The 24,565-nt window shown below is 34.6% G+C and overlaps 3 protein-coding genes across 3 annotated transcripts; 1 reads left to right on the top strand and 2 right to left on the bottom strand.

The window, feature by feature from the left end:
- Positions 1–6,972: 6,972 nt before the first annotated feature.
- LOC18026312 (proline iminopeptidase) lies at positions 6,973–10,155 on the top strand. The gene is made up of 11 exons (XM_006409597.2): positions 6,973–7,197; positions 7,581–7,774; positions 7,944–8,042; positions 8,129–8,239; positions 8,332–8,394; positions 8,584–8,677; positions 8,888–8,985; positions 9,166–9,267; positions 9,347–9,460; positions 9,741–9,815; positions 9,896–10,155. The coding sequence occupies exons 1-11, from the start codon at positions 7,080–7,082 to the stop codon at positions 9,986–9,988; spliced, it is 1,161 nt and encodes a 386-aa protein (XP_006409660.1). The 5' UTR covers positions 6,973–7,079; the 3' UTR covers positions 9,989–10,155.
- LOC18026314 (probable protein S-acyltransferase 23) lies at positions 10,029–14,870 on the bottom strand. Its single transcript, XM_006409596.2, has 13 exons — positions 14,596–14,870; positions 14,138–14,278; positions 13,789–13,901; positions 13,290–13,369; positions 12,722–12,885; positions 11,888–12,026; positions 11,688–11,787; positions 11,390–11,447; positions 11,060–11,134; positions 10,882–10,980; positions 10,688–10,766; positions 10,454–10,602; positions 10,029–10,368 (listed from the first exon to the last, which is right to left on the bottom strand). Exons 1-13 carry the CDS (start codon positions 14,830–14,832, stop codon positions 10,192–10,194), a joined length of 1,611 nt encoding a protein of 536 aa, XP_006409659.1. The 5' UTR covers positions 14,833–14,870; the 3' UTR covers positions 10,029–10,191.
- Positions 14,871–19,835: 4,965 nt separating this feature from the next.
- LOC18026313 lies at positions 19,836–20,386 on the bottom strand. The gene has a single exon (XM_006409598.2). The coding sequence runs from the start codon at positions 20,209–20,211 to the stop codon at positions 19,978–19,980; it is 234 nt and encodes a 77-aa protein (XP_006409661.1). The 5' UTR covers positions 20,212–20,386; the 3' UTR covers positions 19,836–19,977.
- Between the last annotated feature and the right edge of the window lie 4,179 nt (positions 20,387–24,565).

The following is a 24,565-nucleotide window of genomic DNA, read 5'->3' on the forward strand; positions in this document are numbered from 1 at the left end:
GATGATGAGTTGCTGAAACCGATGATGACGATTTGGCGGAAGAAGACGGATGGTGATGAAGTAATAGAGGAAAGATGAATCTGATTGAATTTCATGCATTGCATTTAGTGAATGTTTGTTATTATCGAACTTTTAGAACACAGTAATAATTTATGCTAAGAAACTCATCGACCCATAGTGTTCCCTCCTTGGTCGATGAGTTTCTTAGCATAAATTTGATTATACGACGGTTTTACGACGACTCAATTTTACGACGGTTTTACGACGATTTGTCTAAACCCTAAACCCTAAGTTTAGGGTTTAATGCCCTGAATGAATAGGGTTTAGACATTACGACGTCTTTACGACGAACCATCGTAATGTCATCGTAACGTTACGACGGTTTTACGACGAGTACACTAGTTCGTCGTAAAACCGTCGTAATGTTGAAATCCAAGAATTTGAATCTTTTATATCTTATTGGTTGTAAGGTATTTCACAATTGTTTTTGATTGGTTATCTTATTTTATATGAAATGCTATCAATCTGATCAAAATTAAAAATTTGAAAAAAAACATACATATTTATAAGGTCGTGCATGTTTTCGTAAATGTTAAGTGAAAGGTTATATATTTGATTACGGAATTTCATTTTTTACTATCTCATGTCATAAATTCATCATACATGCAAAGTTGTAAACCTTTTATGATATGTTAGGATACAATAACCTCTGCATTTTTCTTTATGCAATATCCCATTTATAAGATTTAGGGTTTACTCACTTTTTTAAAAAACATCGTAAAACCGTCGTAATATAATCGTAACTATACGACGGTCGAACGACGATTAAACCCAAAATCGTCGTACAACCGTCGTAACGTTTGAACCGGATAGGCTCTTGATCCGAGGTACGAGGTTATTAAAGTTAAGACGTTACGACGGTTTACGACGATTTTGGACTAGTCGTCGTAAAACCGTCGTAAAGTTACGACGACTTCACGACGATGACATCACGACACGTGTCGTGTCATGCAGTGGACCGACTCTTATACAACCAAATCGTCGTAAAACCATCGTAATGTTACGACGGTTTTACGACGATCACAAAATCTATATAAGGGACACGAGTCCTCCCCATTTCGTCGCTCATTCCTCTCTTCTCCCCTCTCTCTCTACAATACTTTCTCTCTCTAAAAAAAAAATCACTCTTTCTCTCCCTGCTCTCCAGCCATTACTTGTAAGTTTTTTTTTCTAAATTAATTTCATTACATATTCTTTTAGATTTAGGTTCGGAATTTAGATTTAGGTTCGGAATTTAGATTTATCCGGATTTTGTTAATTTTAATAAAATTAGTAACAAATTTTTTTTTCCTTTTAATAGATTCTGTCGATATGGCTCCTCGGAAAAAGAGATTTCACTACCGACAGCTCTTCGATTCTGACGATTCGGTTCCGTCTACCTCGGCGACCGGCTCAGCCATCCCGGAGTCCTCGAGAACACAACAGACGGTTTCCCAACCGGTCGTTGTTCCGCAGCCACCACCGCCTCCACCACAACCAGTCGAACCAGCGGCTCCCGCACAGGCCGAGCCTGATCACGATGATCCTATCCCGCCTATACCGTATGCCCAGTATACGGTACACGATCTTCTGGCGTAACCCGGTCGTGGGAGCATGAACAAACTCGACCCGGATCGAGCCCCCGGCACCTATTGGTACGTAAATTTTCCCAACAATATTTTTAAATTAATTAATTTTTCGTCTAATATATTTGATATTAATTAACTATTTATTTTTTTATTTGACTAGGTTTACGACCGACAATGCAGTCGGTCGTAACGTTTCGGATATCATCAAGGGGTTTTTCGTACAACCCCATACCAGCTACAAGAAGCTGGATCGGGCCACACTTGACACTTGGTTCAAGTGTTTTGCGGTAAGTACTTTCCTTTAATTTTATTTTTAAATTTTATCTTTTTACAATAATTACTAACTTCTTTTTTTTTCCTAGCAAAACTGGCATTGGGAACCATCCGCACACGGACGTGTGGAGACGGCCTTCAAGGAGAAGGTCAAATTCCGCCTCAACAACACCGTTTCCGACTGGAAACGGAAGTGGGAGGACGAGGGCGACAAGGCCAAGCCGCCGCCTATGTCCAAGTTCGTCTGGCAGGGCCTTGTCCAGTTCTGGTCGGATCCAACCAACCAGACTACCGCCGCCAAGTGTTCCGTATCTAGGTAAGTCGTAGTTAATTTCATTAATATTTACATTATTTTTTTCTTTTTTTAATAGATTCTAATCAAAATATTTTTCAGGAACGCTACTAACGATGCGGGAAATAAGAAGAACGTCCCGCACACTTCCGGCCAGATTCCTTTTGCCGGAAGACGGCTTATGATGGTAAGCACATTGAAAAATCTTAAATTTTTTTTCTCAACTAATAATTAAACTCTTATTTCTTGATACTAATTAATTTTTTCTTTTTTATTTTGTAGGTCGAAGATAACGGAGGAGAACTTCCTCCGATGACGAAGGTTTTCGCCGTGACGCATAAAAAGCGTAACGGCGAATTCACGGATCCTCGGGCGGAGGAGATCTACAACGCCGCATGTGCGGCGATCGAGGAGCGACAGACGCAGCTGACTCAGCAGGCGCGTCAAACGTCTGACGGAGGTAGCTCGGTCCAATCGACCCCGGCGCTGACGGTCGCGGAGATGGACCAGATCTTCGAAGAGGTACGTAATTAATTATGAATACTTTTTTTAATTAATGTAACTTTAGTTTTAAATTAATTATATTCCTAACCATAATGTTTTTATATGTTTGTAGGTTGCCCCAAAGAAAAAGGGGCGGGTATTAGGGATGGGGTCCATCCGTGATACCCCGAGAGCTACGGCGACTGGTCACGTCCGGGCTCCGGCGAATCCGGTTATCCGCCAGGAGATCGATCAGATGCGGAACCAGTACGAGACGACGATCGACCGGTACGAGACGAAGATCGACATGCTCTACGGTCTTTTCGAGATCATGGGAGCCGACAACCCGGTACTCATGGCGCAGCTGGACAAGCTGAAGGCGGATGGGGTTATAGGAGGATCGTCTGCCGTCGGGTCATCTACTAGGACTCGACCGCCGCCGGTGCAGACGGACGCGGAGATGTTCCGATCTCTCGGGGTCGACCCTCCTACAGCCGGAGCCGGAGATCAGGCGGCGGGACCATCAAACCGAAGACCCGGCAAGGAGCACGTCCAAGACGATGTCCAGGAGGCCGGTGACGGGATCGACGATATACATTTAGATTTAGATGACCTGTAGGGTTTTTTTTTGTAAATTAAAATTTTTCAAATTGTAAATTATTTTTTTTATTTAAATTTTAATTCGAATTATTTTTTTTTAAAAATTTTCAATTAATTTTTTTTTATTTTTCATATATATAAATCGTCGTATAATCGTCGTAATAGATTTATTCAAACCGTCGTAATGTCGTCGTACATATTACGACAACTTTACGACTATAATATACGACGACAAATACGACGATTATACGTCCGAGATTTACGACGATTTTACGACGCAATGAAGAAATACTTTACGACTGATTTACGACGATTATTGCGTCGTACATTTTATGACGATCTTACGTCGATCATTAACAACCACTTAACGACGGTTTAGGTGAAGACCAAGTGGACGCAATTCGATGTAAACTCGTCGTAAATTGTACGACGCATTTACGACGATTTTGTTTGCCTCGATGTTACGACGAAACAAAGTCGTCGTATATTATACGACGATTTTACGACGATTTGTCTATTACGACGATGAGTTTACGACGATTTTGAAATCGTCGGTAATCCGTCGTAATGGCCCTATTACGACGAATTACCGACCATTTTGGCCGTCGTAAAATGATGTTTTTCTTGTAGTGTAATTGGTTAGTTAGGGTTCATAATCTGATTATTTCTTCACCATAAGTTGTTCTTAAAGCTAATTCGGAACTGATCACCAAGAACTTAGACCTTAATTAGATTAATTGATTGAAACGAAAGTGTAATTGATAATCTGATAGAACCTATAGTGAGCAAAATAGTTATCCGTAAAGAAATTTGGTTTAGATATTTTGTGAACAAATCAAACCCACACTCAAAGCTTGTTTACTCTTTAGGATTTGTAAAGAAATTTGGAATTCTGGGATTTAGACTTAGACAATTCTCGCAACGAAATTTGGTTACTTATAATTTCGTGATTTGAGTTCAAGGACCCCGCTAAAATCTGAGTCCTGATTAATCGATTTATCTGCATTCTCTGATTTTTGAGAAACACCCTGAACCTATATTTTCTCATCGAATTTACAAACCGTTTTAATTACCCTGCTGCTTTCAATTTCATCATTTTGACTTAGCTTAATTCAAGTCTATATAATTTATTGCGCGAATCTTTAGTCTTTGTGGTTTGACCCCTATTATACTACAATTGCATATATGTGCTCTTGCAGAGTAGCTCTATGGATTAAACTTTGAGCAGATCAAAACCCTTTTTAGTAACAGTGATTTCTTAGATCTAAAAAACTCTTCTTTATCGTCATTCCAAACAATTAATTAGCTAGTTGTCTACATATCTGCTTACAAGTATTTTAGGCCGTCTTCTGCAGTAATCGTGGTTTGCAACACAAAATCCACTAGAAAAAATGAATAACAATTAAGGATAGAAGCAAGGAAGAACTTTTGCCACCATCCATTTCTAAAGCTATACCAATTATTAGGCTTTTGTGTGATCTACCTCTTTTGAAATGGTTCAACTGACTGGAGCTTTTATCTTTTCAAATCTATTGAAAAATGCACTATAAAAAATGATTAAATTCTTTTTCAAATCAAATGAATATAAGAAAACCAAGCAAAACAAAGAAAAATTACTAAAGAAATGTAACCAAAAAAAACCAACCAGGCCGACATCAGAGCTATAATAGCCTGTGGTTATCGACCGGGATCAACAAAAGATCCGCTTTCTCTCGTTCAGAGGCTGTTTTTGATAAACATATTTGGCCATCTAATGATATCTCGTGTCTTCGTGTTTTAACCCATATTGAATGTATTGCCCTCATAGTTTGTGGAAACTACAACAAGAGAAACTAGCCAAAAAAAACGGAAAGATGGTAATGCTTTTCTAGGTTCCCAAACGGATACAAACTGTGTTGCGACATCACATATTTCTCCTTTACCATCTGATATATATGGTTAATCAGACAACCACTACTATTATAGATCTAGTGTTTTTTTTAGCTGAATTTAAAAAGCAAAAAAAATATCTAAAACAAAGATTAATACCAATAGTGGAAGTGCATCTGCACACATTAGGCCTTCCTCATCCAAACGAGTTCTTATCCATATAGCATTGCCAAAGAAATTAAGTTGTCTCGATAGAGTCAGTCCTGGATATAAGCATATGAAGCGGTTTGAGGCTAGTAAAGGTTAAATATTTTACTGGGGCCAAATATTGAAAATACAAGTTCGTCCAAAGAGTTTAAGACATGAAGATACATTAAGTGATGTATAGTTTGAACTTCCGAGTTATTTTTTTTTGTATATTTGTTTGTTTATCTATTTTTTATTTTTTGTTTTGACTAAAAGTCATGTATACTTGTTTTTGTGATATCTTCTATTAATATCGACTTAATATCATTTAATATTAGTGTTTATTTTTAAACTTAAACATATATTTTATAAAAAAATTTAAAGGCCAATTTTTAGTTTTGCTTTTAACCTGACAAATCTCAGAACTAGGTTTTGTCTAGATACTTTTTTTTTTTTGTTTGTCAACGAGTTCATTACTCAAAGACCCAAAAAAGGCAATTACAGAAAGTTTTTAGAAACCTAGAACATACCCAATACAATTTGAGATCAACACAAAGAAAAGATGGAACGCGTCGAAACATGTGTTGATAAAAAAAAAGAAAAATAGAGCATATATCATCTGAGGAGAAAAAACGCTGCATCACCATCAAAATCTCTGCAACAGTGGTCTTTTTGTCGACGGTCTTCTCACCGTCAAATCACCAACAAATCTCCGGTGCCACCTAAAGACTTCATCAGAAACACTTCTGTTTCTTCCCTCTCCTTTAATGACTCCTCCAATTTGAATCTGTATGAGGATTGGCACAAATCTTCGATTAATCACTGCTGATTATCTTTGACTCAAGACTAATAACCCAATGCCGTCAATGCTTTTGAAGGGATTTAGAGAGATATCTCTCAGTCAAGATAGGACGATGCCCAAAGTCGAAGAAGAAATCTCAACACAAGCCACCTGATCCGATCACCACCGCCTCACTGTAAGAGGACTAAATTGCAGAGGAGAAATGGGCGAGAAGACATCCGTACATATCTGGAAACCCTTTACTTTACCATAAAATCCATGATTCTTCTAACAAGAGTAAATCCTTCACTCCACTAAGGACTAGTGATGGATTTTACAAGTTCAAATAGAAAGAAACAACAAATAAGATCAGCAAAAGAAATCCGAAAGCTGGAAAACCAAAATCTGAATAAGTCGGAAACATATTACCGATTGAAACCGGAGATTATTGTTCGATGTTAATCGAAATATAAACAAAAAAAGAGAAAAAGTGCTTCCTCGCTCTCAAAGATAGAGATGAGAGAAGAGAGAGGAAGGAAAAGAAACTCCCTTCCTGACTAGATACAATACTTGGAACTCAATTGCTGGAGCATTTGAAGCTCTTGCGAAAGAAAGAAGAAAAAAATGCATAGTTTTATCTCTTTTTCCAGATTTTTCCAGATTTTCCGTGTGACTGCTTCCATCCACAAACTCTGACAGAAGCTGGATATTCTACAAACAAAACCAAGGGTGATTCCGTCCATACCGGGGTTCAACAATAACTAAAGTGCTATATTTGCAAGACACTTTAGAAAACTGACAAAATAAAAATGTGCCAATTTCTGCAAACCACCTTATCAAACAAAAATGTGCCAATTTCGCAAAATCGGCATGAATTGCGAAACTACTGTGATTATCATCACTGTAAAAAAAAAAATCAAATCATTAAGATTGGCTTATATTCCTCACTAATTTTGTTCTCACTGCTATGAAATTAGGGCTCATCATCCCTCAAAGTTACTTGCTTCCATCGTCCTCTTTGTCTCCTTTTTCTTGTGTTCGATTGTTTCCACCAAACCACAACAATCTCAATTCCTCATTCCCAGGTTTCCCTCTCCCTCTCTACCCTCTTATCTGATATGTACATATATGAATTTTGTGGTTATTTGTTCATCAATCAAATTCATGATAATTATATCTTACAAATCTCATAAGGGTCTCTGTAAAATATGATCTTTATTGGATGCTTGATTTGCGAGTAATTCACTTGATCAGAAATCGAGTGCTCTGTATACATATGCATGTTTTATTGTTTTTGTTTGGGTATTGATCTATTAAGCGAGTTTGCTTTGAGCTTTGAGCTTTGAGGATAACATGACTTGGGAAATTTAGGTTAATTACAGTTTTCTGTTATCTCAGTAAGAGTTTTGTAGTTTACTGTTAACATGATGATGCTCATGATCTGAAATGGGTTTTCTTTGAATTTCAGCAAGACAACGCGCGTTTCCCGTTATTTGCCGTAAGAGTGAGCTGTTGCAGAGTAACTTAATGGAATCTGGAGCAGAAACGTTAGTGGAAAGGAGAAACCTTTATCCTCCAATTGAGCCATACAACACAGGAGTTCTAAAGGTTTCAGATATTCACACACTTTACTGGGAGCAATCAGGAAAACCCGATGGACACGTACGTAAGCCATTGTAACCTATCTCTGTGAAACTTGAAGGAATCATTCAGTTTTCTGGATATGTTGTACTCAATTGCTTTGGAGCTTTGACTTTGGTCTTAGCACTTTAATATATATGTCTTAAAGCTTCTAACTTTGCATTCTATTTTGGGACTTAACATGTTGCAGCCAGTTGTTTTTCTTCACGGAGGGCCAGGAGGAGGGACAGCTCCTAATAACAGGAGATTCTTTGATCCTGAGTTTTATCGGATAATTCTTTTTGACCAGGTCGGCTTCTTAATTTTGAGGACAGAGCTCCTAATAACATTGCATCATCCAACTTGTATATTCACCCCCTCTTTGTTTTCCTTCAGAGAGGTGCGGGAAAGAGTACACCTCATGCTTGCTTGGAGGAAAACACCACATGGGACCTTGTGAATGATATTGAAAAACTAAGAGAACATTTGCAAATTCCGGAATGGCAGGTGAAATATACAGATAAATGTTTCTTCTTCTTCTTCGTCTTGTGATGATAATATGCATAAGAGCGTGTACATTCTTTTTTCGCTTCGTACAGGTTTTTGGTGGATCATGGGGAAGCACTCTAGCACTTGCTTACAGCCAGTCTCACCCTGACAAGGTGCAAATTATGACTTTTACACTTCTACAACTGAGGAAAATTGAAGGATATAGGGGATGTAATAAGTAGTATCCTTTTGTTATATTAAGTAGAATTTATAGGTAGTATACTTACATGAACAAAACGGGGGAGATTACTTCTATCTTGAGATAACCTTCACACATTTTACTCTACTTTGTTGGGTGCAAGGTTACTGGTTTGGTCCTTAGAGGGATCTTTCTGTTGCGGAAAAAGGAGATTGATTGGTTTTACGAGGGTGGTGCTGCTGCTATATACCCTGATGGTAATTCTCTTTCTTGTATCCCTCTGTGATGGAGCTATGGTTCATTGCAGCTTCTTTGAATTGATTACTATCGTCTGCTTTTGTAGACATTTCTGTTCAAGCTTAGTGAATGTGGGACTAGAGTTTTTTGTGCAAATTATAGTAGTCTGGCTCAAAAGCTTCCAGTTTTTTTTGTCTTCCTCATAATTGTTTGTTTCTCTGTTTTGAAAGGCTGGGAGGAGTTCAGAGATCTCATTCCAGAAAACGAGAGAAGTAGCCTTGTTGATGCATATCACAGAAGGCTGAATTCCGATAATTTGGAAACTCAAGTATGTTGAGATATAATCACTATTACATGAGAAAATTATGTTGAGATATAATCACGAGAAAAGTGCATTGAGCATCATTCTTTTTTAGCAGTTGAAACAGTTGAACTCTCATCTTTTAATTTGTACTAAGAAATTTCTGTCTATCTCTGATACGGTAATAATTGCATTCTAATCTTGTAGTATGCAGCTGCAAGAGCTTGGACTAAATGGGAAATGATGACGGCTCATCTTCTTCCGAATGATGAAAATATTCAGAAGGCCGAAGATGATAAATTTTCATTGGTTAGTTTGAGAAGTGTTCCAATCTTATCTGTATTCATTGATCACTAATTTTATGACAACCCTTGACTTTCCTCCACAGGCGTTTGCAAGGATTGAAAATCACTACTTTATTAACAAGGGTTTCTTTTCCTCGGACTCATACTTACTTGATAATGTTGATAAAATAAGACATATCAAGACCACCATCGTTCAGGTACATACTTCATATAAGAACTTGAATTCTGAAGTTCAATTGGTCTTCATAGATACATCTTGTTTGGAGATTGATCAAATGAAGTCGAGTTTTGTAAACAATAGTTTCTCGTTTTATGTATGTTTAGGATTAAGAAGCATCAATTTTTTCTGCATCTAGGTGTTGTATATTAAACTTTGATTTGGCTATTTACATATTGCATTGTATTTTATGGGATTGAGAATGGGTCTATCAAGCTGAGAACAATGGATTTGACTGTCTGGTTTATTACAATGGACAGGGAAGGTATGACGTATGCTGTCCGATGATGTCTGCTTGGGAATTGCACAAAGCATGGCCAGAGGCAGACCTCAAGGTAAGCTAAAGTCTTCATGATCTTTTATAAGTTTCTTTTTGCTTGTTCTGCCGAATTGGTAACGAGACCCGTGTCTGCAGATTGTTGGTGATGCTGGACACTCGGCTAATGAGCCTGGAATCGCATCAGAACTCGTGGCTGCCAATGAAAAGATGAAAGCGTTTGTTGGATGAAAGTATTTGATCGATCAAACATAGTTGCTCGCTTTGTTCATGCCTTGGGGACTAATGTTCACATTTTTAAGTTTGTTGTTGCACATGAGCATTTCACAAAGTTATTAACGCGAACCAATGGTTGCTTTTATAGACGTTTATACCCATACAAGGTGTAAAACATTATAGATCAGATGTTTATGCATGTAACAATGCAATGTGAATCAGAGAATTGAAGACGGGACAAACTCGTCATCTCTGGTGTAGCCATGAACCAAGAAATCGGTGCAGTTTCTTCGCCAGCCGTGGTTATAAGGGTTGTAGAATCTCCCATCAGGTCCCCGCAAATAACTGAATCTTTTCGAGTTCCATAATTCGTTGGTTGTAATATTCCGAGCTATCTGCACCAGACAACCACAACTGTTATACAAACATTTGCAAAGAGCAGAGCAAACTCTTTTACTGTGGTAGCTGAGAGTTACTGACCATATACGCCTGTGAGATAGTCAACGTCATTGTCGCAATGAAAATAAGTAAGTCGAAAAACAGAAACACGGCAGCGCCGGGATGTTCAATGACTACATGTTGAATCCACGATTCTCTGGGGTGTATCTGTGAGATGCTTCTCCACATTCCTGTTGCAGAAACAAAGATATGGCTTTATAACAGAACATTGATCTAATCGGAGGATAGCGAGGGAGAGTTGTTTCAGTTGCATACTTTGAACAGCAGTTGTGCCACCAACGAATGATGTTAAAGCTCCCATGATCACGAAAACTAAGAAGTCGCGTTTATTCTTCTGCGAATTGTATAAACAGAACGTTAACCGGAGAATATATATATGCATAACAGGGTGTTTCATGTCATTACAAGATCGTTTCCAATTCATTTGCGGAACCGACAAGAACTCTTACCTTACCAACACAATTGGAAATCCATGGACAGTGATGGTCAAACTGCTCAACGCATCGCTTACAGGTGGGACAGTGCTTAGATCGAACCGGTCTAATTATCTGAAGAGGTATGATATTAGTAGTTAGAATATAAAGTAAACGCCGATTACTATCTGAAATACGTTTTTTTGAGGAAAACCTTGCAAGTGGGGCAGAGTTGGGACCAGTTTCCTTTCCATGAGGGGCTCTTGAAACTGATATCAATCAAAGGTTCCTGCAATCATCAGAAGAGCGTAAGTGAATCAAACCTTTCAGAAAAGACAACCTATGACTGAATTGGTTTCTACTATAAATCAGTTCAGCAGCGTCCAAAAGAAAAACTGAAACAACTGCACATTGATTCTGTATATAAATAGTCACAATATAGACTGCATGCTGAATTGCCAGCAAAGTTGACCAGATCAACAGTTTTACTCAAAATGTTTGCATTTCTCTCGACATAGAAACATGAGAAGGAAGTTAAGCATACGTTGGCAGTCTGCTGGCCGTCAACTTCATTGGTTCTTTTGACATACCCGGGATCTTTGCTGTACAAAACAGACAGCTAATTACTCACTCCAATACCAATACACCACTCTCAGAGACACTACAAAGTGCATGCAGGCCTATATAATAGTAGCAGTCACATATCTGCCTCATTGCTTGATGAAGAATATCATGAATAAATACGCTTTTTTCAGAAAGTTGTATTAATTCTCCCGGTGCATTATATTAGCTACACCAAACTAAAATATAAGCACGAAAATTTCAGATGGCATTGATGATACCTGCTACAACGATGGAAAGCTATCAGTGAGCAAACACCAGATGAAAGACCAAACCATGCCCACAGTCCAACCATAGCAGTTATTCTAGGGAGATTAGAAGCTACATATATATGTAAAATGTAATATAATTCATTAGTAAAGCACACACATACATACACACACACACACACACTACTCATTTTGTTGCATGAGTCATTCACCTGCAACAATGGAAGTGAGGAAGAGGGCCATAAGAGTGACTATCAAGGAGAACAAAATAGGAGCATAGCTAGTCTTCCCCAACTTTCCACAGAAAATCTTGTCCATGAAACTATTTTTACGAGTTTGCATTGCCTTCGACTGAAAAATATAGAAAAAACGGATTCTCAGAAAACACATTATATCAAATGGAAACAATTAAAAGAAAACAGTCCCTGCAAACAACAGTACCACCATTTAACTAGCCATCTCACACTGAACATTTAATTCTACTGTGACCCTAAATCAGACAGCTCTCATATTGCGAGCACTAAAAATCTACAGTGCCCCTAAAACAGCAGAAGAAACATGTTTTCTAATTTCTACCACAATATGATGCCTCACTATCTCTGCACATCAGAGCCAATTCTGCTAATATAGTAAAAAGAAAAATCTGGGTCAGAGCCGCATAAGGAAAAGCAAATACCACAAGCGGCTTAGGGAAAAGCAAATACCACAAGCTGCCTTTGTTTCTGCATATACGGCTTATATCATAATTGTACATCAAACATTCATATGTTCAACCCAATTGTTCGTAGGATGTTTGTAAATACAAAATTACAGGACTCTGGAAGCATATTTTGCTGGATACATTTTCTAAATAGCCTTGCCAAGCTATTTCTGTCAAACCAAAGATGATGAAAATGAAATAAGATGGAATTATTGATTTAGGGAGAGAACCAGAAAGCTAATGCAGCATTCACAAATCAATTTTCAAAAATTTTATTCTAAAAAAGCAAGATGTGTTCCTTTTACAGATGTTAGAATGGTAGCAAGCAACACTATACATTACGTACAAGGAAAAGAGCGAGCTGCCTGTGACCTTTATCAGATGCAAGCTTAAGTGGCGTGGATCCAGTGTTATCTTCCAACATCAGTTCTTCCTTGGTTCCAGCATGAACTAGCAGAGTACAAGCCTCAACATTTTCCTTAATCACGGCCCAGTGCAAAGGAGTGCAGCCTGACCAGCAAAGTGATTAATGTAAGAGTTCTGGATCTAATGAAATGGAATAAAATATATATCAAGGTATCAGCGTTCTAAACTTTTTGCAAGTCAAAAAATGTCTGGAGTGCTTAACAATCCCTTCATATACAAATTTACAAGCACACAATGGTTGGAGTTCGGAAATTCTTATCTGTTTAGTCAGTTATCTTTACACATCATAAGTTAGCACTCAGTGTTTACATATCTAAAATAAGTGTAAGCAGAAACAAAGGAAGATATCAATCATAGATCTATATTCAGCTCTAGGATTCAACAACTTCCACAATCAACAGAAAACTCCGTAGTAAGTCATTCTTTTAGATTTCTAGAGCTGACAATAAGATACAGTAAAAAGAAACTGTTAAGAGTTTCCAGATTACCTGTGATGTCTTGTCTGTTTTGACATGCATCCCGGAAGAGAAGTAACCGGATTGTTTCTGTGAATCCATTGTAAGCGGCCCTGAGTCATACAAAAAAGGAAAAAAAATCTACAATTCACAGTAGTTCTCCTAAAGTTTTGAATGATAAGTAACATGGTACTAAGTGCAACTAAAAATGATCAGACATACTCAAAATACAAAAAGAAAAAAAAAAGAAACATCATTCTTGACATGTTCTCTTCTATGAACAGAAATCACGTGTACAATGATTATTTCATTCCTATCTGTCAAATATCAAAAGACTCGCAGAAGATAAGGCAGCCGGGAAAAAAAAATCAGTTCCTAACATCTGTGTTGTGAAATTCATGAGAACTAACTCAAGAATGCTGAGAACTCATTGCTAAGGAGGAAAATATCCATGCATTTCTAAATTAATTAAGCAGTGTTAAAAGCAATACACACACTGTATGCATCCATTTAATGTCTTCAGTAGCCATACCAATGTAGCGGACTCCTCCCTTCATTATCTAGTGCGTTATAGTCAGCCGCATAATTCACAATAATGTGATTCAAGAAGGCTGTCTGTCCATATTGAGAAGAAACATGCACTGCCTGCACGGAAAACTTATTGTAAGATAGAGAATGGCTTATCTGAAGTGTATGACCAAAGCTCAGTTCGTAGGACGTGATCTTCTATAGCTGCTAATCACAAATACGAGCTAACAGAAGCAATTAGCGTGACCCAAGCTTATAAATTCTGATCCATTTCACACTACTTATGACCACACTACGCATTAGTTTCCACTAAACAGAAACTCAACGAGGAAAAGAAAAAAAAAAATATTTACCCTGAACCCATTCACATCAGCGGCTTCAATTCGAGCTCCGTTTTGCAGAAGAAGGTCTGCAACATCAATGGATCCCTTTACTGCTGCCCAATGCAATGGTGTCTGCTGTATATTATCAGCTGCATTAACATCACCACCGTGCTGCAGATATGACAAATCAAATCCATTACTATACAGATAAAACAATTTAGCAGGGTAGCTTAAAAGATTTGATGAAATAAGAAAAATCTGCAAAAGTTAAGCTAGAATTTTGATAAGAACAAGGAAGAGCAAGAAGAAGAAAAGCTTAGGGTTTTGTTTTCCTAATCCAAAGGCTCTCAACTGCCACATGGTCAAAAACCCCTAATATATTCTCCCTTGTGGCTACGAAAGTTGATTAAATCTGAGGATAATGGTCTACAGAAATTCAGTAATCCTAGTTCACAATTGAGCATCAGCAACGAGCTTAGTGTGCGTACCTCGATGATGTATTGAGCAACGTCTAAGGAATTGTTTAGCGCAGCCCATTGGATAGCGTAGTAGCCATTAGCGTCGGGAAGTGAAACAGAAGAACCACCATGTTCAACGAAACGCTTAAGCTGGTGGAGATCGCCGTAAGCAGAAGCGGAGAAGACGTCTGTGATGGTCGGTGATTCAGTAGGATTTTGGTGAGATTTGGAATCAAGAGGCACTACTTCGATCTCCGACGAGTCCATCTACTCAACGATCCAAACTGTGAAAATTATCTGATCACGGATCTTGTCAAAGTCTAGTCTTTTCGCTTCTTTCCACATTTTGGTCCAATGTTTCAGGAGCGTCTAATTGAACCGAAGACTAATTGAACCGGATCTGGTATTTAATTCGTTGGTTTTCGGTTTAGTTGTTTGTTGCTAAATCTAGGAACAGAAACAAGAGATATAAGAAGTCGTGTGTGTACGACTATGTTTAAGAGCAATTATCGGTATCGTGAGCCTCCGAATTGTGGAGCACTCGATGATAATTGGTTGTTAGATTTGGTTCTTGCCAAGACGTAAGATCGATTACACTGACTGATTTGAACTCGTGACAATCGTCGGTTGATATCAAATTCGTACTATATTCCTTTTTAGGTTTCGTTCATAACATGTTCGATAATTTTCTTGTGAGATTGGAGTCTTTATTGTAAAGACCCGAACCTGAAAAAGTCGCAAAACCAAAATCAGAAACCTTATCTTAACTTGGGTTGAAAGCAAAACAAATAAACCTAAAATTTACGAGCTTATAAATTCATTGAGATCATAAACCTAAGGGTAATTTGCATCAATATTATATTTGGAGGAGCAAATTAGGCGCATGACATCGAAAAGAAGTCAATTCATTGGGTAGCGGAAGTCAACTAAAAAGTAGGAGTGGAAAATACACTATGCCCTTACTCCCGAAAAGTAGACATTGCTTTTTCTGTGGCAGATAGGGACCACACGATGATAGTTAAGCGCAGACGCTACCTGCTTTTGGCGACACTACCAACGTAAACTTTCGTTACTTTTTGCCCATCCCTTATGCTTTTTGTCGTGTAGGTAAATAGATGTATACCAAATAGTCACATATTATTTCAGTATAGACATTCTTTATTCTAATTCTTTTGTTTGTTGTGCTCATATATTTACAGTAGATGATTACTAATATGTGACTATGTTTAATATGTAGGTGGTTGTAATCGACCACGATGAGTAAAAAAACATTGCAAATGAGAAACTTATGGGAGAGGTGTACACAACTAGTTTTTGGAGACCTTTTTATGAAAGACCTTTCTACCCAGAACCAACTTATGTATGTTCTGGTGACTCGGAACTACTTCCCCCATTAATGCGCTGATCACATGGTCGACAAAAAAAAATAAAGATCTCATCCCGAAGAGAAATGAGGATAAAGTAGTCAACTATTTAGTGTTTGTAACATAGTGAACTTTTTATATTGAGTTGTAGTTGACTACTTTGTGGTAGAAATGTGGTTGATCCAATTCGTTTGAATGACACAAAGAAATTTGAGGAATGCAGCAAGGCTTTTCAGTAGGTGTCTTGGGAGGAGTTACAATAGTAACGCTATGGCCATAGTTCACTATTTTCATAGAAGATCATTTGCTCAGAGTATGTGGGTTATGTAGTAGACAACTATTTTTATAAAAAGGTTCGTTTGAATGACACAAAAACATTGACTACTTTGTAACGTATTTTGATTAGATAGCTAGTACTCAAAATCGATTATTAATAGTTGTTTATTTGCTTCATACAACTCAAAGTTGATTCTAATATTTAAGTAAGTATTAGTAATTGTTTTTTTCCGATTATATAGCTACTACTCAAAAGTTGATTATTGGTAGTTGTCTATTTTCATCTTTTAGTTGGGCTGTTTAATGAAGACAGATAGGTTGAGCGCCGTGATGACAGATGTTCCTTGAGTGTTTGGTTTAAAACCTTACATAAACTAGCAAATGAATAAGCATCTTCTGCAGATTCTCTAGCAACTTTTACAAAGACATCAACGAGTGCATCACGAATCTAGAGAAGCACATTATTTGTGAATGGTGTGGGTTCACATTGTTGAAGAGAACACATATTCCTACAAAGGAAAAATGGCAAAAAGTTAGTTATTGTAAATTGATTACTATTATAACGTAGTTAACTATCGATAGTTATATTAGTAGTAGGTTATATGTGCATAGTAGTTATGTAAACTGAATATGGAGTAGTTGTTTATTGTATTTGTTATAGACGATAAGAGTAGACGATTACTAATAACGATATTCAATGTAGTTATTACTTACTCAGTATGCATATAAAAATAGTTAACTACTCTAGATCTATAAAATCAAGAAAATCGTATATCCAAACCGGATTGCGGATAAAGAAGACAAAGGAGGTGGAATGTAATTTCATCCATTTCATAATGAGCAGAAACAATTACTACAGACTAACTAGAGTAATTTATCGGCAAACATATTAAATCTAGATCTGCAAAATTAAAGAGACAGTACGTGCATGTTGGGAGTAAAATCAGAGTTCAGTACAACCACAACACCATTTACGACCATATTTGCCCATCAACAAACGGAGAAACCCAGAAAAAGTTGTAAACGTACCTTTCGGTCTTTGCCGCGGAAGCAGGCTCCGGGGGTGTGAAAGACTTGTCGACCATTTTCGAATATCGAGGCTCACCGATAAAACTGAAGAGGCTCGACAATAAAACTGAAGACGCTCGCCGATAAAGCTGAAGAGGCTCGCCGTTAGAGTTGAAGCGAAGATGTAACCGGACAATAACTCGCCGTACACCAAGATTAGAAGTCGTCGGAAATCAGAGATGAGAACAATATTGATGGTGCAGATGTATTTTGAAATTCAAAATGAATTTCAAGGACCAAATCATAGTTATAAAGGCGTGGAAAAACAGATTTGAAATAAAGGTAAATCTGAATGAAAGAGAAAGTTGTCAGATAAAAAAAAAAGTGTAAAGACGTTTACGTTATAAGACATATGCCGTGTTAGAGTCCAATGAAGATGAGGGGGTATTGGGTACTTTCCACACCCTGTGAAAATTAGTTCCCACACTTGCAAATACCTCTTGTCTTCTAGCTATCACACCAAATTTCCCTAAACCTAAAACTCCTTATCTTAATATTTTTTTTTTTTTACCTTTTTACCTGAATATACTTATATACAGAGGGAGGCATAGAGAGTTGGAGTGTTGAATGTTTGTAGAAATCAGATTGTGATGAATTGTGAACATAATGATTGAATTGTACTCAAAGAACATACATCTTATCTTTTGACTTTTATGAGGCTCAAAAAAGTTTTCTCTGTTCTAAGATAAGATCCAAGAGATACAAATGTAAGGTTCAAAAATGTGTTTACCGTGCCTTTAACATACGATTATTAATTTAATATAATAATACATAACATAGTAAATTAAACAAACAACCTAAAATTAATAAATAAGTTAATGTTGTGTCAAAATATTAAACTAAGAGTTAATGATGTGACATAATGAAAAGAGAGCATATTTAACTATATATATAATATATATTTCTTTTAAATTGTTTTTGTAAGAAGTTTGGATTTATCATTGGAGAATAAAGGAGCATTTATGACTTTTGAGTGGCTTACTTATGCTTTAAGTCGATGATCGATAATACCACCGACGTAGAAGAACGGGTTGTCTCATTAATCATCAAATTGATGTAACGTTATGCACAATCTTTATTAAAGTGGTACCAACAATGGTGTTTTTCGACGACTTGGTGGTGTCTACGAATTCGGGAGAAGCACTCCTATTATTTCAAATTACAAGAATTGTTATATTGCCAATTCTACAATGAACAGTTTTACTATCCATTGCAAACAATTCCACCTGCACCATGCTGAAGATCTCTAAACATTAATGAACTTTTGATTAACCATTGAGGCAAGTAATTTCTCTAACGATTTATGATAGCAATTAGAGAATAATCTGAATAAAATGAGAATATATATTTTTTTTAAAAAGAACTCCCTCTTTACTTTTTTTTACTCTCTTTACCACCTAATTTAGAAAAATAGACCACCTAATTTAGAAAAATAGAAAAATATGCCATCTCCAAGCATGCACCAAAACACCAAATTTGGTGTTAATTCTCCAATGATGCACCAAATCTAACACCAAATTTTTTTTGTTTTTGGTGTTTTGTGAATAGTGTTGCACCAAACTATTCACAACACCAAACATTAAAATATTATTATCTTTTCATTTACTCATATAATTATATAATTGTTTATTAGTTTATTAAATTATGTTAGTTTAGGAGTGTATGATCCATTCTTGTAATTCAAAATTGTATAAAATATCGTTATTAAAAGATTAAAATTAAAAATACATAATAAACATCAATTAAACATTTCAACATAAAATTACTGAATTAAAACAAAAAAGGAAAAAAACGAAAAAACAAAATACAACAAGATAATTTTTAAAACATAATATTACATATAAAGGGTTTATAAAATTATTTATAAGAATTTAGAAGATTATTTATAAGGATTTATAAGACTATCATTATTTTGTCATTGTCTTATATTAAAAAAAAAATCTTATAAAAGTTTATAAGATTAGTTATAAAGGTTTATAAGATTACTTATAAGAGTTTATAAGACTATAACTATTTTGTCTTGCCTGAAAATTAGTACAGTAAAATTTATTTTTTATTATTTTTTTATAGATTGTAATCTTTGTTCTTTTTTTTTATTGCCGAATGAAATGTTATATCGAATATATAGTGAATATATTTAATAAATAATTAGTATACACCAAAATTATTAAAAAATAAAGAAAATCTTAAATTTAACAATATAATAATATAAAATATTATTTTCAGTGTGAGATTTGGTGCTGTGGTTGGAGACGAAAAAAATACTATTCACTTTTGCACCAAATTTACACTATTCACAACACCAAATTTGGTGCTATGGTTGGAGCTGGCCATAGCACCATCAACATCAACATTGATTAAATTAACTCTTTTTCTTTATCCTAATTTTTTATACTTTTTTTTTCTAAAATCACATCAAATTTCAGTTTGGCGCTTTTTTGAATTATTTGATAACCGATCAATTTTGCTAACAGCATTACCACTACAATTTTAATTTAACCTCTACAATTTAAATTTAACCTCTATCTTACGTAATAAGCGATTCCTACAATTATAATTCTGCTGATGAGGCGGATATTTTATTTATCGTTCGATCTTTACATAATCAACCATTAATTTTACATAAATTTCATTTTCAAGACAATAATAAAATACTTAATTACGTGAAAGCAACCAGTAAAACCATCACCAGACATTGCACAAATTACCAACAGCTAAGTTGTAGAGCGTCTTGGAAGCGCTTCTCTAGTGTACCGGGATCGCCGGAGAACCAGCCGAGACCAACCCCCGCACGATCCTCACTGTCTGATGACTTCCACGGCGAAAGAAGATCAAAGACACGGCTCGGCTTGACGGGTGGCAATGATGGAGACTGATTTGTAGTTTTGTGGCTAACTAGAGGATGTGAAAGTATGAGCATTGCAGCCGATGGCGACATTGATGGCTTGTAAGATCTTTGAACTATAATTAATTTGATAAGCTTGTGATTATTATCAATCTAGATTTTGGATATTGTATGTATGTGTCAATATATATACATATATCTATATATATATATATATAATTGTTGTGAGACGGATAGACATGAAGAAATTAAATGATGGAGGAGAGTAGTTTTCTGTGGGAGCCGTTGGATTGATTACTTTAAAACTTAAATATAAAATAAGAAAACTGTGGCATGTGGTTTAACAAGTCTAGCTTGTGGCAAAACTATGCAACGTAGGCGTTGCACGCGCAAATCCTATGGGCGCCACCGTCTCTGATTGTATTTTTTTTTATAATATATTTTACTTTAAAATATCCTTCCATTTTTTTGTTGTGAAAATTTGTTTAAACAGTTTTGAAGTTGATTTTTTTTTGTTGAACAGTAAAGTTGATTATAGTTTATTATAGAAAAATATTTATAATTTAGCCTAAGTATATAATTGCTTATTTAAAAAATGTTTAGAAATTATAATTTTTAACGTGTGAATGATTGTCTATTATTAATCTTATATACAAAAATTGTTCAACTCTCTTCAGATGAGTGACACATCAGCATTTAAGAATTGATATAGAAATGACATATGTTATTTTCTAAATTTAAAATTATAATTTTTAAAAAAAATTAATTAATAAATTTTAATATTAACTGTTAAACCACTTAAAGAAAAGAAAAAAAATAAATGATTCTTAAATAACATTCTGTAAATATTAAACAAGAATTTATGTTATAATTAATTAAAAATTGATGTTTTTATAATAATTTCTTAATTTTTAATGATATTATATTTTAAATTAATTTATTTATAATAATATACAAACAAATAATAAATGATGATCATGTTTTTTTTTAAATTATAAAAAATATAAATTTTAAATAGTTGAAGAAAAACCTATTTAAAATTACAGTTTTAAAAAAAATTTAATAATTTTTTATATTAAATTTTAAACAACTCAAAAAAACAAATATCTATTAATTGATTTTTAAATAACATTTATGTTAATATTAAACAAAAATTTATATTATAATTAGTTAAATATTGATGGATATTCTTTTGGTATAAACTCTTGATTTTTACATTTCAAATTGATTGATTTCTAATAATATAATAACACATAACAAATAATGATTATATTATTTTTTTAAGAAAATACAAAAGTTTATAAATTTGAAATAGTTAGAAAAAACCTGCACATTACGTGCAGGTATTCACCTAGTTTTATACTCCTTCCGTTTCATAAAGAGGGTAATTCTGACATTTTTCACACTTATTAAGAAAACTATTAAAAATACTACTTTGCCTTTCATTAATGCATTAAATATTTTTTTTATAATTAATACATTAAATCAATGAGGTCAAAACTGAAATATTGTTTAAAATTCTGCATTGAAAATATAAAACGACACTCTTTGTGAAACAAAAATAAAACCTTAAAACGACACTCTTTGTGAAACGGAGGGAGTATATAAAAGTTGTTGAACTCTCTCCAGCTGAGTGACATATCAGCATTGGAGAAAGTGACACATGTCCCAAAAAATTATTTCTACTATTAATGCATAAACAAAATTTAATTTAATTTTCATTATCTTAAAAATATTAAATCATCAGAATAATATAACTAAATTCCTAATTTAAACATCACAATGTATAAAACAAAAATAATTTGAGATTTTAGTTTTGTCTACTATTTTTTTATGTGATCTATCCATATATTTTAAATTAACGAAGATAATTAATTCATAAAAAAGTAAAGAAAAAGATAAATAATGAAACAAAAAATGAGAATAATAAATTAAGAAAATTTCAAACAACTGAAGGACACGTTTTTTAGAGTTAAAAACAACAAAACACAAAAGAACATTCACTAAACAATCAAAAAGATAACAAATTATCAAAAATAAAGAGAAAAATGACAAAATAGTAAAAAAAAATATGATAACAAATAAATAGAATCAATGAAATATGTGAAAATAGAATATGAATATGTAAACTGCAGAAAGTAAAAATGATTGAAAAAAATAAGTTATAAAATAAATAAAAAAAATAGGTTAAGAATTTCAAACAACTGAAGAATAAGTTTTGAGATTGCTAGATTGAGATTTCAAAATGATTGCTAGATTGAGATTTCAATGAAAAATATTAAAAAATAATAGATAGAAAGGATTATCAGGATTGCTAGATTGAGATTTCAAAATGATTGCTAGATTGAGATTTCAATGAAAAATGTTTAAAAAATAATAGATAGAAAGGATTATCAGGGTCATAAAAAATATTAAAAAATCACAAAAAAATTTGATAGTTAAACTAGAAAATTAAAAACATAAGTAAAATAAGATCCGTGCGTAGCACAGATTCTTTCTTAGTTATAAGAATAATTACATAAACGATTCTACAATGGATAATTTTATCTGTTTACAAGAATCTATTACATTATATAGTTTTACCTGCACCATGCTCGCAATGAACAGTACACGCTAGACCATGATAAACAGTTCTATTTATATATCATAATAAAACCTCTTGTAAAATTGTTTCTATTATTTTGCATTCTTTGAAAATTGAACTTTATACTTTGGATGTGGAAGTATTAATGAAGCATTGGTCAATTCAGCATAGCTGGATGGAAGGCACTTCCAAACATTTAATTACTTAAAAATTCTAATTTAATGGAAGACAAGTATTTAATTTATCAACTTTAAGAAAAGTATGTATCAGGACTACGAAAATTATTCTGGATATTTGTTATTTTTTGAATACCAGAGTTAAGAGTTTTTCTTCTCTAATTTCTTCCAGTATCCGGAGTTAACCTTTACATATTCTGATTAAAATAATACTTTTCATTCTAAAGAAGATTGAATATGGAGCACAATGGACACTGACTCTTTGGTTTCTTGAACCTGTTGGATGAGTTATGCTTACTTGGTGGAAAATTTAGTTTATTTAATTTATCTCTGTTTGTCGTACTCTGAATCTTTGCACAGATTGTCTTGTTCATTCGGCAAGAGTCAGACTTCAATGTTCTTATGTAAATTCTTTTCGACCGGATTTGGTTGTGAGATCGACAAAAAAGAATTCTAACTATGGCTTCACTTTTGATTTGCAATTTAAACTGATCATTTCGACTTTGTAACGAAGGTAACAAAAAAAATAGAACTCTTTTGGAGGGACATGAAGTCTATCCTATCTGTTGAGGCTAATTTATTTATCTCCATCTATCTGGTGCATAGAGAGTTATTGTTAGTAACTTTTTTTTCAGTATCATGGTTCATATTAATTTCGTTTGATGATTATAAGTTAGTTAAATTGTAATCACAATTAGTTAACAAATCAAATTATGCTTTACAAATTTTCATGAACTTCAACGAAGACAAGCATCTTGATTCAAGAACATTGTCCATATTGAAGATACTTCATGTGGGGTTTTCTATATGAAAGTAAGGAAATTTTTTGTCTGTCATCTAGTGTTATATTAAAATCTCAAAAGAAAAAAAAAGCCGATTGTCCAATAGAACTACACCAGAGCCAAAAGCCTATATAAGAAGAAAACGCAAAACATACAAAAAGACTTACATCAAGTTCACTGAATAAACAAAAACCATCACACACAAAGTCAGCTTAATCCCGATTAAGATCCAAGATAATTATATTCAGAAACAATTTTTTCAGCGGAAATTTTTACTCAAAAGTTGGTCTTCTATACAAGAAAGATGAAGGTAAATAATTTTACGCGTGTTTGATGAAGACGACGTAGAATTTAAAGAACATATTTTACAGTTTTTTGCTAAGAATGTTAATATCATATAAAATGAAAGAATATCTTACAGAAAGTAGAATCTAAGCCTGTACAACCTCGGCAAAAAGAAATATTTTACAGTTATAAGATGTGGGTGTGGAAAACCTGCCTCGAAACAGTGGCGGAGCCACATTGTTGAAGACGGGCGAATGACCCCAATGATTTTTAAAAATTAATGTAATTTATTAGAGTCTAATATGAATGCCTCACTCCTAACATCGTATATATACGTATTTGCCCCCAATAAGAAAAATTTCTGGCTCCGCCACTGCCTCGAAAGCAACCTCTTCACCACGAAGGAGCCAAACATAAATTAATCACCCATTTGACGTCTTCATCGAAGCTGAAGCTGATGCTAGAAACAAATAATCTTAAAACCTAAACACAGAGACAGATCAGGAAGGACCAGATAGGTGGAAAACATCAGCTAATGACGAGAGTTTTGAGGAGAAAGCTACATCGGTAACCCAAAACCTCCCTCTCTGACCAGAATTAAAACATGTCACGTAGCAACA

Source organism: Eutrema salsugineum, unplaced genomic scaffold (genome assembly GCF_000478725.1).
Source record: "Eutrema salsugineum unplaced genomic scaffold, Eutsalg1_0 scaffold_11, whole genome shotgun sequence".
NCBI lineage: Eukaryota > Viridiplantae > Streptophyta > Magnoliopsida > Brassicales > Brassicaceae > Eutrema > Eutrema salsugineum.